General features: G+C 36.3%; 1 protein-coding gene across 1 annotated transcript; it reads right to left on the bottom strand.

Annotated features, from left to right (window-relative positions):
• Window positions 1–1,393: 1,393 nt before the first annotated feature.
• On the bottom strand, window positions 1,394–22,272 carry copa (COPI coat complex subunit alpha). The gene is made up of 29 exons (XM_048162706.1): window positions 22,051–22,272; window positions 21,554–21,667; window positions 21,405–21,478; window positions 20,451–20,531; window positions 20,276–20,352; window positions 19,904–20,013; window positions 15,920–16,029; window positions 15,719–15,818; window positions 12,768–12,986; window positions 12,537–12,687; window positions 12,377–12,443; window positions 12,213–12,288; window positions 12,049–12,131; window positions 11,247–11,472; window positions 8,717–8,855; window positions 8,446–8,608; window positions 8,056–8,202; window positions 7,779–7,968; window positions 6,421–6,516; window positions 6,246–6,334; window positions 6,044–6,167; window positions 5,882–5,971; window positions 4,893–4,999; window positions 4,634–4,783; window positions 3,543–3,866; window positions 3,351–3,461; window positions 3,099–3,260; window positions 1,903–2,097; window positions 1,394–1,732 (listed from the first exon to the last, which is right to left on the bottom strand). The coding sequence occupies exons 1-29, from the start codon at window positions 22,088–22,090 to the stop codon at window positions 1,673–1,675; spliced, it is 3,675 nt and encodes a 1,224-aa protein (XP_048018663.1). The 5' UTR covers window positions 22,091–22,272; the 3' UTR covers window positions 1,394–1,672.
• Window positions 22,273–23,635: the final 1,363 nt, after the last annotated feature.

Raw genomic sequence — 23,635 nt, 5'->3', positions numbered from 1 at the left:
ATTTGTGTAATTTTTATTATTTTTTAATTTCTATACAGTTTGTTATTTTAGTACTTTAACTTAAACAAAAATGAAGAAATTCCTACGTTTTTTCCCCCTAAAATGTTTTATTACTATAGTTTTTGTTAATATTTTGAATTAGATTTAATTTTAAATAAATTTTAAAGTTTCAGAAATTGTGTCATTTTTATCATTTGTTTTTTAAAACGTCTATATAGTTTAGTACTTTAAGTATTTTAGTACTTTAACAAAAAGAAATAAAGTTTTTCCTAATATGTTTTACTACTCTAGTTTTTGTTAATATTTTGAATTAGATTTATTCTTCAATTTTAAAGTTAATAAATTTGTGTAATTTTTATTATTTTTTAATTTCTATAGTTTGTTATTTTAGTACTTTAACTTAAACAAAAATGAAGAAATTCCTAAGTTTTTTTCCCCTAAAATGTTTTATTACTATAGTTGTTAATATTTTGAATTAGATTTAATTTTAATTAAATTTTAAAGTTTCAGAAATTGTCATTTTTATCATTTTTTAAAAAAACGTCTATATAGTTTAGTACTTTAAGTATTTTAGTACTTTAACAAAAAGAAATAAAGTTTTTCCTAATATGTTTTACTACTATAGTTTTTGTTAATATTTTGAATTAGATTTATTCTTCAATTTTAAAGTTAATAAATGTGTAATTTTTATTATTTTTTAATTTCTATACAGTTTGTTATTTTAGTACTTTAACTTAAACAAAAATGAAGAAATTCCTACGTTTTTTTCCCCCTAAAATGTTTTACTACTATAGTTTTTGTTAATATTTTGAATTAGATTTAATTTTAATGTTTCAGAAATTGTGTGTAATTTTTATTATTTTTTAATTTCTACAGTTTGTTATTTTAGTACTTTAACTTAAACAAAAATGAAGAAATTCCTAAGTTTTTTTTCCCCTAAAATGTTTTATTACTATAGTTGTTAATATTTTGAATTAGATTTAATTTTAATTAAATTTTAAAGTTTCAGAAATTGTGTCATTTTTATAATTTTTTTTAAAAACGTCTATATAGTTTAGTACTTTAAATATTTTAGTACTTTAACAAAAAGCAATAAAAAGTTTTTCCTAATATGTTTTACTACTATAGTTTTTGTTAATATTTTGAATTAGATTTAGTTTTTACTTTAATTTTAATGTTTCGGTCATTTGTTTTTGTTTTTTTTAATGTCTATACAGTTTTGGTTATTTTAGTACTTTAACATAAATGAGAAATTCTAAGTTTTTGCTAATGTTTTTTATATTTTATTTAATAAATTTTATTTCAGTTATTTTATTTCAAGTAATTTTATTTGATGGTTTTAGTTAACAAAAACAACCCTACATAGTGGAGAAGAAAAAAACGTGTTCAAACATTTGTTCACCAGAACTTTATTTCAATATTTAATAGTTTCACAGGAAAGAAAACTTATTTTGCACTGATTGACAGGGTCACAGATGTACAGTTAGTTATTTAGATTAATGAAACGCAAGCATACAGACTGTAGAGACCTCGGATATATAATAGAAAGGAGGAGGCTAGTCACATACGGTATTTTCTAGAATTCTCTGATCTCAAAGCTTTCATTACTTCATCTTATAAAGGAAAAGTACATGTAAGAGAAAAGCATATCCAATGCTTATGCGATGCATGTTCAACGGAACTGCAGCGGGCTGACGCGCAATCCAATCACATCTTTACCAATCTCGGTTACCTAGAAAACAGGAGAGAGAGCGCCAATGAAACAGATTCTTCACTTCATAGCACCAAATGATCAGATAAACCATTGAACAATGAGAAAAGTACAGTTGATTTCATACATACTGACAATGCCAGACTTTCTCCCTTCAATAAACACTGACATTACAAAGGCTTTGAACTGACCTGTGTGACCCTGCAGACCTCTCCTTTGTATTTGGGGCAGTAGCAGGCTCCTGACAGGGGACATTTCTCTACTGGCCGCCCACGGTACAGGGGCGTGTAGGAGGCGGCGCAGATGTCAAAGGGATTGTGGGGGTCGTAGTTCAGTTGGTGAGCGTCTGTCAGGCTCTTCTCACATGCTGCAAGAATCTTTCGTGTCTAAGTAAAGACAGGGAAAAACAGATAATGTACACATGAGGAAAAATGACAAGACTGCATGTTTAATGTCATTTACCTTAAAGTGGTAGTTCACCCAAAAATATATTCTGCATATGTATATGACCATCTTCTTGTTTTGTTTTGCTCTAATCTCTGTGCTTCCGCATTTGTCAATATATCATGAGTCAGGTCTGAGGTCACTCTTCTGCCAGAACTAGACTCATGTATGGCCGTTATAGTTTATAAAACTTTAAAAATTGATATTTCTTCTTACAAAAACCCATCACTTCGCTTCAGAAGGCCTTTATTAACCCACTTGAGCCGTATGGATTATTTTTATGATGGATGGATGTGCTTTTTTCCCCATTATAAAGCTTGGAAGAGCCAGAATGTTTTTTTTTAATATAACTCTGATTGTGTTTGGCTCAAAGACGAAAGTCATATACACCTAGGATGGCTTGAGGGTGAGTAAATCATGGGACAAGTTTAATTTTTGAGTGAACTATCCCTTTAATTACCCTAATAATAATATCTTTGTGGATCATACAATCCAATCCTCACATTTTAACATTTTAGAACTGAGATTAAAGGCTTGAAAAACATTCCTATCATTTTCCTTTTGATATTATGGGTATATTTTGCATCAGTGGTTCTCACTAGGGGTCCTCGGCACACTATCAAGAGGACAACAAGATGGTTTAAATATATTATTATTAAATAATATTTTGTCATGATTTAAAATTACAAATCAAGCATTAATTTTTTTTTACTTTTTTTTTTTTTTAACACAAATCAAGTGCTCTGACAGATATGACAAAAAAGAAAAGAACTAATTAAAAACGTCCATTTAAGCTTTTTAACACCAACACAACTTATCGCACACATACCAATAAATTTAGTTGTTTTTGCACACAAATAACCTTTAATGTAAGCAAAACTGCCCTACTGTACATGTGTAGGTTATGGGATATAGGGAACAAAATGCATGATTATTTGTTTACCTGTTGTGCCACTTCTGGTTTGGGGCCCAGCTCAAGCAAACGGCGAGCAAAACCTGCTGCTGTTTTGAAGTTACGCAGTTTGAAGAAAAGATTGAGAGCCGTTCTCAATACCAACACCATGTGGACCGGCTGCAGACTGCAGTGTGTGAAATATGCTGCCATCTGAACACACGAAAAGATGAAATGTTAAATATTCATTAATACAATCTTAAATATATATATATTTTAATGTTTTAACAGAAAGGCACCTACCTCACAAAGTCTTTTTTGTTGATCGAGAGTGTCTTTAGGAAGTTTCTTCCTCTCTGTTTCCATGGTGAGGCCAACAATATACTCCCTACAGATAGTGATCAGCTGCTGTGCCTGAGTGAAGTAAAGAGGAAGTTTAGCACTCAAAAAAACAAAAAAACATGATACAACAACTCACACTGAATCAAAACTCACCTCTGCGATCTCTTGTTTGTTGTCAACTACAAGCAGTGGTACGGAGAGGAGAATGGCTCTGAAGCGATCGACCGCATCTTCAAAGCGCCCTGCTGTGGTCAGCTGATAGCACTGCTGCAGGCGTGAAATGAGATCAGCGAGACGCAGGCCCACCGCTGGCAGACCCCCTTTAGCCCCGCTGTCCTTCCAGTTCCTCTGGGGGTAACTGTGCAAGCAGGGCAGAGACGGCAGGCCCAGGTAACAGGTGCGGCCACGAGACAGAGTTTGCAGGAACAGCTGCTTATAGGGTCCAAACTGAACCACACCAACTTGGTCATGAAGTAACTGTTGATAAGAGAATGAAATGCATTAGAGAAAATTCTGGTACATTTCCGTTTTGTAGTTCAGGCCCATCACTTCCTGCCTCAAAACCCTTCAAAAATACATCAGGAAAATGGACATACATTTCAAAGTAGCAGGACAGAATAGAAGCTTGATGGTTTAACATATTTAAACTGAAGAAATTAAGAATTAAGATAAATAAATATAATTATATATTATATTACATAAATATCAGTATTGTAATTTTACTGATGTACTGTAAATATTACTATTGCTATAAGTAATATTTCTTATTTTATAATATAGAAATATTTCTTATTTTGCTTAATATTTTTATTTATTAAAATGTATTTTTATTCCGTAATTTCACTCTAATGGCAATAAAAAAGGACTTATTAATTGCCATTAGAATGAAATTACTGAAACTAAACATACAAGCTTAATAAAAATGCTCATTTTAGAAAATTTCAGATGGCACTTAGAGGCTTTTTGTATAAAATAAGAAATATTACATATATATATATATATATATATATATATATATATATATATATATATATATATATATATATATATAGATAGTAAAAAAAAAAATATATATATATATATATATATATATATATATATATATATATATATATATATATATATATATATATATATATATATATATATATATATATATATATATATATATAAAAAACACACAGTAATAATTTTTTCCCCAAAAAAATCGTGCAGCCCTAATCCATTTCATGAGATCCCTTTACCCTCATAGCAGTCTCAAAAGAGCCAGCCAACATGTGATCCACAGCCAGCTGAGAGTTGTTGCACCACATCTGGGTGGGGCTTGTGCCCTTGGTAGGCGGCACAAAGAAACCGTCGCCCTCTGCACCACCTCCGCCAACAGAAGGTACATCCTATTGGTTAAGGGAAAGACAACAAGATGAGGTTACTTCAGATTCTGTATGAGTCCAGTTTCATTTACAGACAGAAGTGATTTTTATTTCAGTTTTACACAAGACTTACCAGTTCGGGCGGGAGGTCCAGATCTTCTTCAACTTCCCATCCTCCTCCCTCATCTTTCCCAATAACTCCGTCATCACCCAGTCCCTCTTGAGCATCCATGAATCCATCTGAGGAGAGCATGATGGATGAGTGTTTCGATTGCAAGACAGTGGGTGTAAGTGGCTGTCAGGGTGTTGCTATGAGATTGCTAAAGTGTTCTGGGTGGTTGCTATAGGAAGCCCAAATCTCCATGCTATTCTTAGTCTTTTTCACACTAAGGCCCCGTTTAAACCTGGTGCGTTTTGGTCGATCAGATCACAAGTAGACGAGGGAGACACATTCCCGTTTACACCTGGTGTTTGAATCCGTCTCTTTTATTCACTTTCAACCACTTCTGTCCTGATTCATTTGGGCGGGTTGCATTACATGCAACCTTTTTAATGTGATTACGTAATACGTGGCGCATCGCAGATCAGTGCAAGATGAGCATTTGTGGTTAATAAGTATATAAAATTGTATTTTTTTTTTTAGAAAATGACCAACTGTTTCACTAGATAAGACCCTTATTCCTTGTCTGGGATCATGTAGAGCTCTTTCAAGCTGCACTGAAACTGCAATTTGGACCTTCAACCCGCTGGTAACTTGAAATCCACTATATGGAGAAAAATCCTGGAATGTTTTCCTCAAAACCTTAATTTCTTTTCGACTGAAGAAAGAAAGACATGAACATCTTGGATGATATGGGGGTGAGTAAATGATCAGGAAATATGAATTCTGAAGTGAACTAATCCGGGGGGCAATAGAGCCATTAAAACCTGTATTTAGTGTAAACTGGGCCTAAGAACGATAGCTAGATTGTGTTGTTATTATAGCTTTGGTATGAACTTAGAAGGATTATTAAAACTTTATATTTATAGTCCTTGCTGTGAACAGTTGGGTTTGGGTTCTTCCTTCAAAAATACTGTCTTATTGCATTATAGTGTTTTACTATAAAATACTACAGTAAATACCATCATCCAGATGAAGCTCTGCATCTTCTCCCCAGCCTTCTGCTCCTGGAGCATCCATGTCCAGGTCAGCAACCATCTGCCCTGCTCGTCCTATTCAAACATTCACGTTATTATTCTTCAAAAATTTGAAGCCAGTATGAGCATCACAAAACAGTCCGTCACCTTTGGCAGCAATGGCTCCCTCGAAGAAGCCCTTGGAGACGGTTAGCAGAGGCCAGTTGGTGTCTAAGGGGTTGATGGGAGGTGGCGGCTGCAACAGTTGAGCATTGGGGTCTACCTCTGGCACCTGCACATGAACCCACTACTCAATCATTCTGTTCATCTATGAATATGTGCATCTCTGTTAGTAATGAATTGATCATACCATTTCTTTTTCCAGGTCAAAGGTCTCCTTCAGGGCTTCAGCTTCCTCATCCATCCCATGAGTGGCAGCAGTCAGGTAAGCCAGAGACTCTGAGAATGAATGTGATACAGATGTCATTTTCATTAAATAAATGGCATTTAAACAATCATGTGAGTGAAAATGCGACAGCACTCACTCTGTCCACAGTTCTTCAGGATCCGCACACGCTCGCTGACGTCACCCAGGTAAAGAGCACCTTGATAGTGTCCACTCATGTCCTTCCGTATCTCGGCTGTAACAAATCATAAACATCATTCAAACAATCCACAGGAATAAATATACCATTATTCAAAGGTCTGGAAAGAAGTTGACACCTATATTCAGCAAGGATGCTTTGAATTGATTAAGTTAAAGACATTAATAATGTATCAAAAGATTTAATTTCAAATAAATTATGTTCTTTGAACTTTCTATTCAACAAAAAACTGTTTTCAACATTGACAATAGTGAGAATTGTTTCTTCATAGGGCTGGACGATTAATCGAAAAGTAATTGAAACCGAAATTCAGAACCTCTAACCGACGTAATTTTCCCATGTCGGTTATTTCGATTTTTTAATCCTGTTAATAACTTCCCCCTTAAAAACATAACTGCGTGTGTAGCCACGTGACTCCGCCCAGTCCAGTCAGTGGCATAAAAGCAAAACACGGAGGTGAACGCCGGTTCAACACATAGTGATGGCGCGCGAGCGGTGAGCCTTGCGTCTTGACTAAACTTTGTCAGTTGTATTTGTTTTATGGTTTGGACATTCAAGCGATTGGACCATCGGATGTGTATTATTATATCGAGCTACCGCGATATATACATATATCTATGCCGCGCTCGCGCAGCTGCATGTGGCATGAACACTCATACAAACAGCTGCGCAAAACGTGAAGATCGCGCGCACACAGAGGAACGCAGAAACTTGTTGTCAGCGCTGTCCTGTGATTTATCACTAAAATAGCTTAGAAACTCAAAAGTTATAGCATCTATTTTTTCTACTTTTGAAGGAACTATTTACAACCCACAGCTTCACAATTAATAGAGAGACGGTATGACTAATTCACAAACGCAATCACTACTGGTACTGTGCTAATTTATCTTTATCTGATTTACAACGAGCAGAAACCTGTAAGAAATGTTACAAACCATAGATGAAATAACTGCTGATAGTGAGCTATGATGTCAGATCACTCTTTCAACAGGAAAAAAAAAAATCCAACCTTAATAGTCAATCATAGGCTATTTACAGTACAAACCTTGTCAGTGAACTATGAGGGCAAAAAAAAAACAAAACAAAAAAAATCAGAAATAAAATAATCGTTCATTAATCGTAATCGAGGTAAAATGTTCAATTAATCGAGGTTTTGATTTTAGGCCATAATCGTCCAGCCCTATTTCTTCAGCAGCAAATTAGTATATTAGAATGATTTCTGAAGGATCATGTGACACTGAAGACTGGAGTAATGATAAAATTATTATTAATGATCAGACTATTTCCTCATCACTCACCAATCTTCATCATCTTCCTGAGCTTGGCCAGGTTGCCAGTGATGAGGTACAGGAAGGTGAGCTTGTCGAAGTTCTTGGTTCTCTGGTAGCACATCTCCACCACCTGGTGATGGCCCTGTAGAAGTGCAGCCTCGCCGAGGCGCTCCCAGCAGCTTCGCTCATCCAGGGCTTTTGCAGCCTCCAGCGCCACCTGCAGGAACAAACAAATCAAGAATGAACACCTGTTCAGGTAAAAGTGTTGAAGCCTTCAACCTCTATAAACATCACTCCTGCATACCTCAATGTTTCCACACTCCAGTGCCAGGCTGAAACGGGTCTTCTCATCTTTGACGAAGTGCAGCGCCACCTCTGGGTAGCCTTTCTTCTGTAGGTAGGCAATGATGGACTGCCCGACCAGTTTAGCATTACGCACCATATGAAGAACCTGAGGGTGTTGGGTAGAAAAAGTCATTAAAAGGCAAATCCGAACGTGCAAAATGACTGATACGCAGAGAGTTCTTGACTAAATAAAAATAAAGAAATAAAAAAGAAACAAAAGCCCTGTTTCAGGGATATCTGTCAGGTAATAGGCATTTTTATGTGTGGTATTTAAAAATAATATTTAATACAAGCGAAATAAAACAAAACACCCAAGACGCAAGTCTCGTTGCTGAAAATACGCACTAACCTCCTCATATTTGCGATTGACCAGAGCCAGTTTAAAACGGTACTCAGTGGGGTCAATGGTTAGCACTCGTGGTCTGCACTCCCGATCCAGGCAGTACACACTGTTGCCCCTGACTCTCGTCACGTAGATGGGTAGATCCAATGTGCGGATTATACCATGATCGCTGTGTGAAAAAATTTTTAATATGAATAACATGCCATTATCATGTTAGGCAAAAACAGTATGGTTTTCTAATTAGAAAGAGTTGCGTGTCAGGCTATTGGAGCAGTACCCAGAGGTGAGAGCATATTTGATGTGGTTGGAGGTGGTGTAGATGAAGACTTCGTTTTCGGCCCAGGCGCCACTCTTCACTCTGATGTTCTCATGGATGTTACACAGACTCTCTAACTTCTTGTTGCAGATCATGATGGCTGAAAAAGCAAGAGCAGAGGGTCAAATGTGTGTTATATGATGTGGGATTATTTTGTTTGACACAAGGCAAAAATGCTTGTACAACCCTTAAGGTTGCGGATTTTTGATTGCAAAAACAATATGCTTAAAGGCACAATATGTAAGATTTTTGGATTAAAATATCCCAAACCACTAGAACAGTGACAGTGTTATATATTTTGTTGACTTGTGTACTTATTATGGCTGTCAATCGATTAAAAATTTTAATCTAATTAATTACATACTCTGTGATTAAGTAATCTAAATTAATCGCATACATAATTTTTGCTGTGAAAGTATTAAATATTTCAATTCAAATGAATCAATGCAGGGTTTTTCCTGTGTCAAAAATGGTCTTCGGTGGTGACAGACATGGTCATCCACACAAACAGTAAAAAGTGCCCTACCCATGTGATCTGCGAGCCTGATCCTGACAATAAAGTACCCGTCACTCTCACTGTAATTCTTTCTTGCCCTCTTTGCAAAAAAAAAAAAAAAAAAGTGATTTTATAGCTTTGTAAGAGAATATGCTGTTTTGCTAAACCTGAAAAGTATTAAAAAGTAGCATTTAGAAGTTATATTAACTAATAATATAATTTTCTACCATGTACAATTGAATGCACCTAGCTAACAACAACTTGCTTTGTTCTGGTTTCACCTCACTCCAGTCTAAACTATAGGTAGGCCTAATTTACTACACATTGTCATTTAAATAACCTGAAAATATTGCGGATTATTAAGGCTAATTTTACTAACCACTCTTGCTAAATGGGGTAAGCACACTTATTTTCTCATTTCAGAGTTGTTCGAGTAAATGATTCATTATAGACCGTGTGGACAGATCAGTTGTTGTCATGATTCATTAAAATGAATCTGTTCAAATGAGTCATTTGGTCGCGAATTGGACATTAGCGGACGTTGACGCGTTGCGTGCGAATCGCGACTTTTATTAGGACATCGCAAAAGATTTGTCAACACAGAAAACACTTCACCACTGGATAGGATTTTCTTTTTGTTTACTGAAAGTGTGGTTTATGTCAGCTGCACGTGCAGGGCGCCTGTCAGAGAAGATGAGGTGACGTTCTTTTGAGCGCTATTCACACCCAGCGGTTATTCAGGAAAAACATTCTCCGAATGCGCCTCGTGAAACATGGATTCGGTCTTACGAACTTTTAGCATTGTGTCAGTTGATTTAGATTATTATGTGTGAGGTAGAGAGAGTGCGAAGACGGTGCTTACTTTGAAGAACGGCTCCAGGTTCAAAGGTCAATACGGAATGGACTAATCTGCGTTATTTTTTTTAACGCGTTATTTTTTCTCAGATTAATTAATCGAAAATTAACGCGTTATTTTGACAGCCCTAGTACTTACATTATCCCACGTTTCCAAGAATGTTTAAATCCAGAAAATAAGCAATTTTAACCAGGACACGAACCGCGCGTAGCCTATCAATGACATCACACCCGCATTATCCTCAATTTGCGGTTTTATTTTGTAGAAACCATGGAAACGCCAAAGATGCTTTAATATATTATCCCTCAGTTTTACAGACAAGGCTTAAGCTAGTCCCAGACTAAAATGCATGTTTGAGCTGTTTTAACTAAACTTGTACTGACATATCTTAAAATATGTCCATGCCATTGTTTTGTCTCAAGATGCACACTAGTAATGTTTTTTCGCGGGTATGTTTACAAAAGCTATTTAAATACCCTTATTGAACTAAGGCCTAATCCTGGCTTAGTCTAAGCCCTGTCTGTGATACCAGGCCTATGTGTTTTATTAGGCAGGTGAGCAACTGTGTGGACGCATTCATCGACAGAAAACTAATCATGTTGTATAGCTCAACACTGTAAGTCTAATTGTTTAAATCTCGTTTTCTTGATTTACCACCATGTTTTACCATGCCTAATATCGATCTATCTTACTGCAGTGTGCAACAAGTGTTTCATAGCAGCTGCCGAGCGAACGCACAGAGTAGCATTATAACAACTTTCAACACACAAATGTATCTAATATGATAAACAGAGCTGCGTTGCCCCACATACTCATGAGAAGAAGTGGAAGTGGCGGCTGTGGCAAAACAAAAGCTCCACTGCTTTAGAGGCATGTGTCGCTCTTGTCTCTCCTTAGCAATCACTACAGTGGCCTCGTTCTGCTCCAACGACTTTCAGCCACAGCCTGCTTCATACTACAGTAATGTTAATATATCTTTAATACATTAGCTCATCCACGTGAAGACAACACCTCCCATGATCCCGCGAAATCAAGGCATCATCAAGCTAAGCCTTTGTTTTGAACAAGCGACCTCTAGTGGTGAAAAACTACATATTGTGCCTTTAAGCATATACAAGCAATTATTGAGTTTGCAGTACCGTGTTTGGCCAGCAGGGCCACATGGTTGGCATCTGAGCTCCACACCACATATTTGACTTTAGCAATTTTGACCGTGGCAAGAGAGCGCTTCTGCTGCACGTCAAACAGCGTGACTCCATCAGCATCACGCAGCAGCAGTGACCCAGTTCCAGCATAAAAGATCTCCTCACAGCTTGGCACCTGGACCTTCTTCACAATCTCGTTCTTCAGGTTCTTAATCAGAAGCTGTGGTGGGATAAGAGTGAGGGTGATCCTTGAGATTTGTAAATGAGTACATGGTCATAATACCTTTATTCAATACTTTAAAGTGCTGTAGAGATTTTTGTAGGACAAATCCCTGAAAAGAGTTAGCGTTTTAGCACTTCCAGTTCCATCATCCTGAGGGCAAGTCAATGGGTTTTTTGGTTAAATAACTGAAGTAAGTACTGTGGTTTACACAAGCTTAAGATATTTTCACAATTTATTATTAAAGCCTGAAAGAGTCGGCTTAATGGTGGTCAAAGTCATGCAATGGTGGTGTAGTTCATTTATAGCCTAGATTTAGCTTTTTACTTCTGGCAGTTGTATTTAGGCTTCAAAATTCATAAAAGTTGTGTTCATTTGTGAAGATTATTGTGATGAACAAAACATGCAAGAATCAAACTTTTCAGAGTGAATTTTCTGCAATAATCCAAAAGCCAATGGAAAAATCTTTTTTTTTTTTTTTTTTTTTGAGGGATCCAGGGTGTTGCTAACTTTTGGGTTGGCCTACAAAAATACGTCAATACTGCAGTACACTTTTTTGTTTCCTGATTCACTTACTGAGTGCATGCGGTCAAGTACGGCAAACCGGTTCCTGGCCACCCAAACTGCAGTCAGACCAGAGGAGCGCTTTCCCTCAGGAGCTGAAAACATGCAGAAGAAGTGAACACTTACATTTTGCACATCAGATTAAGGACTTCTAAAGAGAAAAGATAAAATGTTACCATCAGGATTCTGGGAGTCGCTCTCCCTGGGAATGGAGTAGAGATCATACGTGCTGTTTTCCAGGTTAGTAGCTCTCTGGAGGGGAAAGAGGAAGAAATGCACAAATAAAAAAAAATGTATCTTGATTTAACTGAGCAGACTGATAAGAGTCTACAGTACTCACAGTGCACAACAACACAGCATTTTCTGCAGGGTTGTAGGACATGCTGAACACTGGGAATTTGGATCCACTGTGAATATAAAAGAAACAGTTCAACTGATGTTGTAGCTGCACATTTAAGGTAATCAATCTCAAAGAAGAATAGACAGTAAAATTCACAAACCTGCGTAGCTGCATGACAGCCGTGTCCTTACTGCTGTTGAAGTCGAGTTGACGCAGGAAGCGATCTTTCACATAGTACAGCATGTTACCATACACGGCGTAAGCTGGGCGTTCTCTTTCCAGCTTAAACACCAGCATCCCACTGTCATGACCTGAGAAGTTACAGAATAACACATCAATGCATATCATGTCATCACCAAAAACCACTTGTCTATTATTAATAGTAACCTACCAGCAGCAAACAGGTTGAGGTTGGGGTGAGCCCCCAGCACCCAGAAACGGTCATGATCTCTGCGAAAGGTCTGGACGCCTGTCCTCTTGGACATGTCCCACACACGGATGCTCTTGTCCTCAGAGTTGGACAGGATGAGCTCCTGACGAGGGTGAAACACTGCACAGGACACATTGTTGTAGTGTCCCCGACAGGTGTCCAACTCCCATGCTTTGGACTCTAGAAGGTGGGATAATTCATTCAAGTAAATAAAAAGTACATTTTTGTCATTTCTAATTATTCATGTTTTATTCATTTTAAATATATATATTTAAAATCTCTCTCTCCCTCTCTAATATTATATATATATATATATATATATATATATATATATATATATATATATATATATATATATATATATATATATATATATATATATATATATATACAAACTTACAGCATTTAAATGGTTCACCTTTTCCTATGTTCTCCTTGCTGTCATATAGTGTCTCTCTCAGTGAATGGGACACAGATTTTAATAGTAAAATTTATATAATGAATGTTCTTAGTCTTTTCTTCCTGTGGGGGAGACTACAATAATTTACTATGAATTAAATGGAAATCAAATTAAATATAATTTATTATGCAACTAAAATACCAATACTGCCCAAAAGAGAAAGAAAAAACTTAGCGTGTGACTTTTAATTATAAACAAGCCCGCAATACACCGGGACTCTTATTTTGAAATGTCTATACTATTGTAGGCTGATCCATCAGATTATAAAACAACCGTATAAAACATTTTATATAAAGGCTATGAAGTAGACATTGTAATAATTCATCAACTTGAGTTCATTAGCAATCGCTTGGCATAAATCTGCGCTTTACATTGATTGAGAATCACTTTGAAGCAGTCTGAACATAGAGTCTGAAGCGCTGTTGCGCGAGCTTGTAGAACGTGCAACAGCGCCCTCTTGTGACTTTGCAAAATGCAGCGCCCGTGGGAATGCTAGCGGGAGTAAACAGTTCTGACGCACACATAACGAGAAGGTACGAAACGATTAGTTAAATCGATCGCGGATGGTTTCATTATATTGGGCAGATATAAAAGTATAAGAGGATAAAAAAATAAAAGCAAAAATGTGTCTCCAAATATACTTGGGCGGCTGTTATTATACCAGGGCTGCCCGCCCAAGTGAAGTCTATGTGTGGGTAGCACAGTATATATATATATATATATATATATATATATATATATATATATATATATATATATATATATATATATATATATATATATATATATATATAAAAAAAAAAGAGACAAATGAAATAAACACTGCAGTAGTATTCAGGTAAGAAATACTACAGAAATCAAATAAAATGTAAAGCAATCTAATATAAAATAAAACTGGATAGTCTTCATTGTAAAAATTAAATGCAGATTAATGCTTACAATTAAAGTTACAAAAATTCAGTCTAGAGCAGTGATTTTGTCTCCCTTTTATTCTTTGATTAACATGACAGACAGCAGCAGGAATATTAGGCTGCTGTCACTTTAAGATCATATGCACTGATCCAATATACCGTTACACAACATGTGCTTTCAACTATTTATGCTCCAAAACTGACCCTTTTTACCTGGATACTCGCCAAGATGCACATTTTGACACTTTTGTGTGTATTTGAAGTGCAATAAGCCAAAACAATAAGTCAGTTTGGTACTTGCGAGCTGTTTGAGAGGTGGCTTTATGTGCACACCACTTATATAGATCAGTGGTGCACACGCTTTTGGTGTGAGCGCGAAATATGGGCATTGGTAAAATTATGCGCAATACAAGCACTATTCAATCGGAGCAAATGAGACGAGCGAGTGAGAGGAGGCGGGTGTGTGTCAATTCGCCGTCGGAGAGAAGAGAGAGAGCGAGAACACGCAGCTGGTATCGGTGTATCGATACTGCAGGAAATGAGCATTGGAACAGTTTCAGATATTTCAGTATCGATATTTTTGACAACACTAATATATATTTATTGATAATACAAATATTCAAATTATCACAGAAGTACCGAGATAAAAGTTTAAAGTTAGGATATAAACACTGATGTCTACGACAGTGATCAAAATAGAGCAAACCACCTTTTGAAACTAACTTGGGAGCTTCAAATAACGGTTGTATCAATTACATCTTACGTCACTACTTGGCGACAAGTGACTGTTAAATATGTATTTGTCATTGAATCATTCATTCAAAAGATTCGTTCAAAAACACTGATTCATCCAGTAATGAAACAAGTATTTATTAATGAGTCACTGAATTCATTCAAACCCATTTTTAAACATTTTTCCAGCAATTCATATTTTGTCAGAATCTCTATAAATCGTAGGAGAATCGTGATCTCTATTTTAAACCAAAAAAAATTGTGATTCTCATTTTATCCAGAATCGTGCAGCTCTAGATTGATATTGGATTTTGTTGATACAACAATAATGTGTTTAAACAAATGTGTAACAATGAATGTGTTAAAAAAAAAAATGTTCTTAGTGTTAGACAGAGCGGCCCAGAGAGAATTCACAAGATTTTACTTTGAACTACTACTGGCAGCTCATTCAAAAAGATGAGGGGAATAAAATATGAACTCTTACAACCACCTACAACAACATGCACAACTAAATAAACAGTAGATATCTCATAAGCAATCGCTTGGCATGGTATTCATTGATTAAAATACCTCTTGAAATAATTCAGACTTCTGTTATACCGTTTAAGACATCTAAGACTTTTAAGGAATTGCGGAAACCCTGTTATGAGGGACCATGAAAGTTAGGATGCTGCCTTGCAACTGTCTTTATAAGCAGTAGACTGCAAGATAGTTCACTAGGTTTTGGAACAGGATAAAATATTTTACATTTTACAATGTCATTTTTCAAATCAGAACAATGACACATTTTTCCTTACAAGAACACGTACCGTTCATCCTCCAGATCTTGACCTGGCGGTCATCTGCTCCTGACACAATGAGAGGCATGCTGGGATGGAAGGCTGCCCAGTTTACGCCTCGATCGTGACCCTGAGACCAGAGCAAGAGAACGCAAACTTTCTTTCAAGCAAACAACAAAATTCATTCAACCCCAATCAGCACCAAGAAGACCACGTCAACCACATTCTTACCTCCAGAACATGTTTCACTACAGCATCAGACGCCCCAAACAGGTCGACACCAGAGATGCCGCGCACCTCTGTGTCCACAGCACCCGGAGACAAGTTCTTCTTTCTCAGACCTGGAAGCAACATTTATAGTCCGACACACACAGGGGACCCGATACAAATTACACAGGAACACCCACATACCGGGGAGGGAAAAGAGAGGAACAACATTAAAACTGCTACTCAAAGACGCATGATATGTGACAGCAAACACACAAACATTTTGTTGGGCTGCTAAACATTCGCTGGTGCTCGAGAACACAAACACAACATATGTCCTCCATGAGGTCTAAACCTGAGTTAAGGAAGCAAAGTAACAGACTAACAGCAAAGACAACAATCAATCAAAAGAGAGTAGTTTAATTGTGATCACTTCAGATTGGGTGGGATGAATGTAAATCAATGACAGGGAGATGATTGGCTTAACTCAGGTCAGGACGCAGAGAAAAGAAAAAGGAGAGCAGAACGCGTGTCTGAAATCTCAGCACTCCAGATGTCTGCTAAATGAATAAAAGTCCAACAAAAGCTGCACTAGAAACCAATGTACAGATGTGGATGTTTCCAGAGGGGCATGTACAGGAAGTGAGCAGGGATGGAACTGACTGGTGGATCGATGGTGGTGGAACGTGTCAAAATGATCTCTGGAGGGGCGCTGGATGTTAGAGGAGTGAGGAAGACTCCAGTTAAGTCATGCGTTTGTTATTGCACATTGTAATGTGCTTCAATCATGCATTCGTGTTGTGTTAAGAGCCATTTAATGATTAAATGACAGAGCTACGGTCATGTTACTGATCTAAAAGGTGCATTGGCATAGATGCATCAACTTGGTCTTTAACCATTAAAGGATTAGTTCAGAATTAAAATGTTCTGATAATTTACTCACCCCCATGTCATCCAAGATGTTTATGTGTTTCTTTCTTCAGTCGGTTTTTGAGGAAAACATTCCAGGATTTAGTGGACTTCAACGGTTACCAGCGGGTTGAAGGTCTAAATTGCAGTTTCAGTGCAGCTTCAAAAGGCTCTACATGATCCCAGGCGAGGAATAAGGGTCTTATCTAGTGAAACGGTCGGTCATTTTCAAACATAATTTTTTTTTTTTTACTTTTTAACCACAAATGCTCATCTTGCACCGCTCTGTGATGCACCACACATTACGCAATCATGTTGGAAAGGTCACGTGTGGCATAGGCAGAAGTACCGCGGTAGAAGAAATACCTCCCGAGTCCAACTTCAAATTATTTTGACAGAATTTTACTTTTATTTTTTTTTTGTAAAGACCATTTGAGTTGGTCTTTGCACGTTCTCTTTGTAAACACTTGCTCTGTACTGCCGCCTATGTCACACATGACCTTTCCAACGTGATTACATAATGTGTGCCGCATCGCAGAGCAGTGCAAGATGAGTATTTGTGGTTAAAGAAGTAAATACTTATTTATTTATTTAGAAAATGACCGATCCTTTTGCTAGATAAGACTCATTCCTCGTTTGGGATCTTTGAAGCTGCACTGAAACTGCAATTTGGACCTTTAATCCGTCGGTAACTGTTGAAGTCCACTATATGGAGAAAAACCCTGGAATTTTTCCTTAAAAACCTTAATTTCTTTTCGACTGAAGAAAGACAAACATCTTGGTGTTTAATTCTGAAGTGAACTAATCCTTTAACATTATCTATGGATAACAAATGCCATCAAGAAAGATATGAACTAGGGTCCTGTACATGTAAAAAGTTTATGGTTTGATAAGACTTAATTCAAAAGATGTTAAATCTGTGGTTCTCAACCAGGGGGCCTCAGCAAACTTCCAAGATGAATTACAAAACAAAACAAGTATTAAAATAAGCTAAAACAACTAAAAATCAAGATATTTCTTATTTAATTTGTCTAAACAAAATTAATGTTTTATCTATATAAATAAAATCTATATAATAAAACTGTAAAACTCCAATGGGTATTTTCTGGTTACACTTTATTTTAAGGTGACAGTTACATTATACTTACACAAATAATCACTCAGTAACTGCATGTACTTACTATAGAGTTAAGGTTAGGGTTAGTTACTTCTAATTAAGCATAATTTACTGTTATTACTATTAGTGATGTGACGTTTGACACAGAGGCTTCGAAGATTGTAAAAAAACGAAACATCTCACAGTGAAGCACTGTATCAGAGCTTGATTTGTTTTGCTGTAACCACTTGATCTGTGACGTCCGAAGCTTTGTTTTCGCACACAACCATGTGACAGCATAGTATTCTGATTCAAAAATAGGCCAAACCCCTTGCGCAGGTTAAGTGTCATTCACTTCTTTGATAAAAAATAAATCAGAATGTGAATAAATATTCATGTTTAGATTTTGGGCGTATTCAAGTAATAATCCTCAGTTCAGAAGCACTTCAACTGAGCATTTCACAATAATCTCCACTTCATTTATTTTGATCATATATGCCTACATGAACTCAGGTTTAGGACTAAGGCAAAAGGTTATGTGAATAAAGCTGCATGTGTTGACTGAAGCAGATACATAAAAGTTACAATAACACTACCGTACAATACTACAATACACAAGTTAATTCAACACGTGAAAGAGCATTTATTTTACTAATTATTTTTATTGCTTTTATGTTTTTCATAGCACAAACTGATTTATTAAATGTAAATAAAAAAAATGGCTGGATCTATAGGACACAAAGGCAGTTTTTCCACCTTTTGACCACAAGGTGTCGTTGGTGTGCACGGTGTTGAAAAGCTTTGAGTAATTAAATGTTTTTCGGCACAATTTGATGAAAGCCTTGGTTTCCCATCACTAAATACTATACAGAGTACATGCAGTAACGTGTAACTGTCACCATAAAATAAAGTACTTTTTTTTTCTATTTATGTCACCCTTTAAATATTTTTTTTTTTAAATCTTGGTTCTTAATCCAGTAAATCATGAATGACTGGTAAAGTCATGGGGGCTTCAAATATTGATATGGACAATGGGGGACTTTGGGATGAAACAGGCTGAGAACCATGGTGTTAAATTAAAGAGAATTCAAGAAGAATTTTTAGTTTTCAATCTTTCATACAATTATATTGCATGTATTTGTATTATCCATGCAGCAACTTAATAATATATATTATGCGAAGGGAAAAAAGGCAGAGAGCAAGAATTTAGATTGTATAGTGGAATGAGTTTTTGTTCTCGGTCAGTGCAGACAGCAGTGGTTTTTAAGGTTAATGAGCAAGAAAGAGGATCAGCAATGAAAGCAAAGGACACAGACATTGACAACAACATTAAAACATGCAGAACCTCAAAAAAAAAAAACACCTCTCACATGCACCTTTTCTTAAATAAGACTTTTTTGCCTTTAAGTGTTTAATTAATTGTTCTTCCATGTAAACATCATATCAGTATTTAAAAGGATAGTTCACCCAAAAATGAAAATTCAGTAATCATTTACTCACCCTCAAGTTGTTCCAAACCTGTTTCTAGTTTCTTTCTTCGGCTGAACACAAAAGAAATTATATTGAAGAATATGGGTAACAAAACCATTGATGGACCCCATTGACTTCCATAGTATTTTTCTCCCATACTATGGAAATCAATGGGGCTCATCATCTGTTTGATTGCCAACGTTCTTCAAAACTGTGTTCAGCAGAAAAAAGAAATTCATACAGGTTTGGAACAACTTGAGGGTGAGTAAATGATGACTGAATCTTCATTTTTGGGTGAACTATCCCTTCAATCTACCCAAAAATAACAAAATTGATTATTGAAATCACTAGACAAATGCTTGATGCATTAGTGTGAGAGGTATTTTTGCTTCAAGCCCACAGAGTTTTGTTCTGTACACACTGTAGAGAGAGGACATGAGGAAGAGAAAGCCTCTATCTTCCTCCATCCCCTCTCTCTATTCCCACCTCCCCAGCCTTCCCAAAACACTCAATCCTGTCCCAAGCCTCCTCACCGGAAATATCCCACACGCGCACAGTCTGATCCAGGCTGGCCGACACCACCAGGTCCTCAGAGGGATGGAACTGAGCGCACATCACATAGTGATTATGCCCCGTCAGCACACTACAGAGAAAAGACAGCACAGACGACAACTCAGTTTCACTCAGGTAAAGGTAAGAACAGTGTTGCTCAGGTCAGAAAAAATGCTTTGACAATTTGTGAGCATTTTTGTACATGAAATATATTTTTTGGTTTTATTCGCAAAAGTTACATCATTAACAATCATTCCAAAATAAGCTAACTTCAATATCCTAATAATTTAATGAATTAAAATTCTTGATTACTTGTGCACATTCACTAGTTCATGACCTTTATAAACACTCACCAGACACATGTTCTGGACTGCCAGTTCCAAATGCGAATGGTCTGATCATCTGAGGCACTCAGGATCCAGGGATACTCCTGAAAAAGATAGCTAGAAGTTAGTCTCTTGTGGCATTTATTAAATTAACATTACTGAAATAATTATTAAAGAGCATTATAAAGTTAATAGGGCTCACATGATGGAAGAATGTGGTACGAATGTAGTCAAGATGTCCAAGAAGAGTGAAAAGACACCGACGCAGCTTGTAGTTCCACACCTAATAATCAAAGTCAAATAACTGTCAGCAAATCAAAACAATTCAGTAACACTTTACAATAACGTCCCATTAGTTAATGCATTAAAATTAACTAACAATTACTAATCTTTGTTAATAAAAATACAACTGTTCATTGTAAGTTCATGTTTGCGCAGGTGCATTAACTAATGTTAAAACATACACTAAATGTAACAAATGCTTTAGAAGTATTTTCATTGTTAGTTCATGTTAACTATTGTATTGTGAAGCGTTATGAAAAACTCTAACCTACTCCGAAGCTATAAAGCAGCAATAGCCAGGTGGAGACATGAAGAACATGAATAAGTTTTGAAATTGGCCATCACTAAATAAATCGTTATTTTTTTTTTTTTTTTGGCACACCAAAAATATTCTCGTCGCTTTATAATATTAATATTGAGCCACTGTACTCACATGAACTGATTTAAATATGTTTTTAGTACATTAATGGATCTTGAGAGAGGAAATGTCATTGCTGGCTATGGAGGCCTCACTAAGCCATCGGATTTCAACAAAAATATCTTAATTTGCATTCTGAAGATTAACGAAGGTCTTACAGGTGTGGAACGGCATGAGGGTGAGTAATAAATGACAGAATTTTCATTTTTGGGTGAACTAACCCTTTAACCCCCTGGAGCTGCGTAGAGTACGTTTTATGATGGATGGATGCACTTTTTTGGACTTCAAAATCTCATCCTCTCCCATTGGAAGAGCCAGGATATTTTTAATATAACTCTGATTGTGTTTGGCTGAAAGAAGAAAGTCACCTAGGATGGCTTGAGGGTGAGTAAATCATGGGATAATTTTAATTTTTCTCCCCTTTAAACATCAGTTTTGAGAATGAAGAAAGCAAACCTTGATCTTGTAGTCATCTCCTCCTGACACAAACAGCGGCTGCTGCTTATGGAAGTCAATCCCTCTGACTGGACCTGAATGAATTCACATCATCATGAGACTGCAGAAGAATAAATGACTGTTAAATCATTGTTCGGCTGTTTTCATACCATCATGCTCGTCAAACTTGTCGATAAGAGTGCACATGCGATAGTCCCACAGCTGGATGACACCGTTGTGCAGACTAGCGAGAATCCAGGGCCGTTTCGGGTGGAAACTCAGTCCTACAGAAAAACACAACAGTCAATTCAGCTATTTGTTTACATTAAGAGAGTATGACTTATGAGAACAATCATATTGACATTAATTAAACCCAGATTATTACTTTACAAATAATAATCAGGTCAAGATAATGTCAACAAAACAATAATACTGAAACATCAGAGGATATTTACTGCAGTCTGAACGGCTAACAAAAACTAGCGCTGTGCTAACGCCGAATGACATACAGTATTCTGCACGATTTAAATTGATTTTTTGCTGAAAAAGACAGTGGATTATATTCTACAGAGATTATATATTCGAATCAGACAAACGTACATAAAGAGAACCGCAATCATTACATTAAACAGCAGTCAAGTGAAGTTAGCCTGAGCAGATATCTTACCTTTCACTCGGGCCGACTTTGTCTCGAATTTGGTCAACATTTCCACTGACACTAATAACTGAACAGGAATGCGTTATGTGTGAAGATGTAGATCAATTTACGTTATTTAAATCCTAAAATCATCCCCCGTCAGGAAGGGATTTTGCCTGTGTGATTCTGCGGCTCCACTTCCGTAGCTGACACGTCTACTGAACCCGGGCGTGCTCCCGTGCGCGAGCACATAAAGTTTGACGATTCAAATGCCAACATCGCAAAGACCACGTCATTGAACCTTCGTCATCCGCGCTTTAAAAAGATGAAAAACTCATTTTTATCAGTTTATTAAATTTACTAAAATGTATCCAAAATTTAAATGTACATACAGAAATGTAATTTTCGGCTTTCATGAATGTGAAGAAAAATGATATTTATTTTATAAACCTTGTTTTTTTTTTGTTAGCCAAATATTACATTCATAAATGTAAATTTTCTTTTTAAAGGGTTAGTTCACCCAAAAATGAAAATAATGTCATTAATTACTCACCTTCATATCGTTCCACACCCCTAAGACCTTCGTTCATCTTCAGAACGCAAATTAAGATATTTTTGATGAAATCTGATGGCTCAGTGAGGCCTGCATAGCCAGCAATGACATTTCCTCTCTCAAGATCCATTAATGTACTAAAAACATATATAAATGCAGTTCATGTGAGTACAGTGGTTCAATATTAATATTATAAAGCGACGAGAATATTTTTGGTGCGCCAAAAAAACAAAATAACGACTTATATAGTGATGGCCGATTTCAAAACACTGTTTCAGGAAGCTTCGGAGCATTATGAATCTTTTGCATCAAATCAGCAGTTCAGAGCACGAAAGTCACATGATTTCAGCCATTTGGCGGATTGACACGCGATCCGAATCATGATTCGAACCGCTGATTCGACACGCTGATTCATTACGCTCCGAATCTTCCTGAAGCAGTGTTTTGAAATCGGCTATCACTAAATAAGTCGTTATTTTGTTCTTTTGGCGCACCAAAAATATTCTCATGGCTTTATAATATTAATATTGAACCACTGTACTCACATGAACTGATTTAAATATGTTTTTAGTACATTAATGGATCTTGAGAGAGGAAATGTCATTGCTGGCTATGCAGGCCTCACTGAGCCATCGGATTTCAACTAAAATATCTTAAAGGATTAGTTCACTTCAGTGGACTCCAAACGGTTGAAGGTCAAAATTACAGTTTCAGTGCAGCTTCAAAGCGTTCTACTCGATCCCAGATGAGGAATAAGAGTCTTATCTAGAGAAACCATCACTCATTTTCTAAAAAAAAAAAAATAAATATATATATATATATATATATATATATATATATATATATATATATATATATATATATATACACATTTTAACCATAAATGCTCATCTTGAAGTAGCTCTCTTCTTCTTCTTCTCTATTAGAATTCCGGCAGTGTAGACACTGCTACGTGTATTACTGCCCTCCACAGGTCAAAGTTTGAACTATTTGTTATATACTTGCACTAGCATATTGTATATGACAATTTACTGTTAAAAGGACAAGATAATACATCAGACA

Source organism: Megalobrama amblycephala, linkage group LG17 (assembly GCF_018812025.1).
Source record: "Megalobrama amblycephala isolate DHTTF-2021 linkage group LG17, ASM1881202v1, whole genome shotgun sequence".
NCBI classification, from domain to species: domain Eukaryota; kingdom Metazoa; phylum Chordata; class Actinopteri; order Cypriniformes; family Xenocyprididae; genus Megalobrama; species Megalobrama amblycephala.
This window is presented reverse-complemented; position numbering and strand designations above follow the sequence as displayed.

Coding starts and splice junctions, on each gene's coding strand:
- copa (XM_048162706.1), bottom strand. CDS start 22,090: ATGTTGACCAAATTCGAGACAAAGTCGGCCCGAGTGAAAG. Junction 15,819..15,919: donor TAGTGAAACATGTTCTGGAG/GTAAGAATGTGG, acceptor CTCTGGTCTCAG/GGTCACGATCGAGGCGTAAA. Junction 3,261..3,350: donor AACAAAAAAGACTTTGTGAG/GTAGGTGCCTTT, acceptor TCGTGTGTTCAG/ATGGCAGCATATTTCACACA.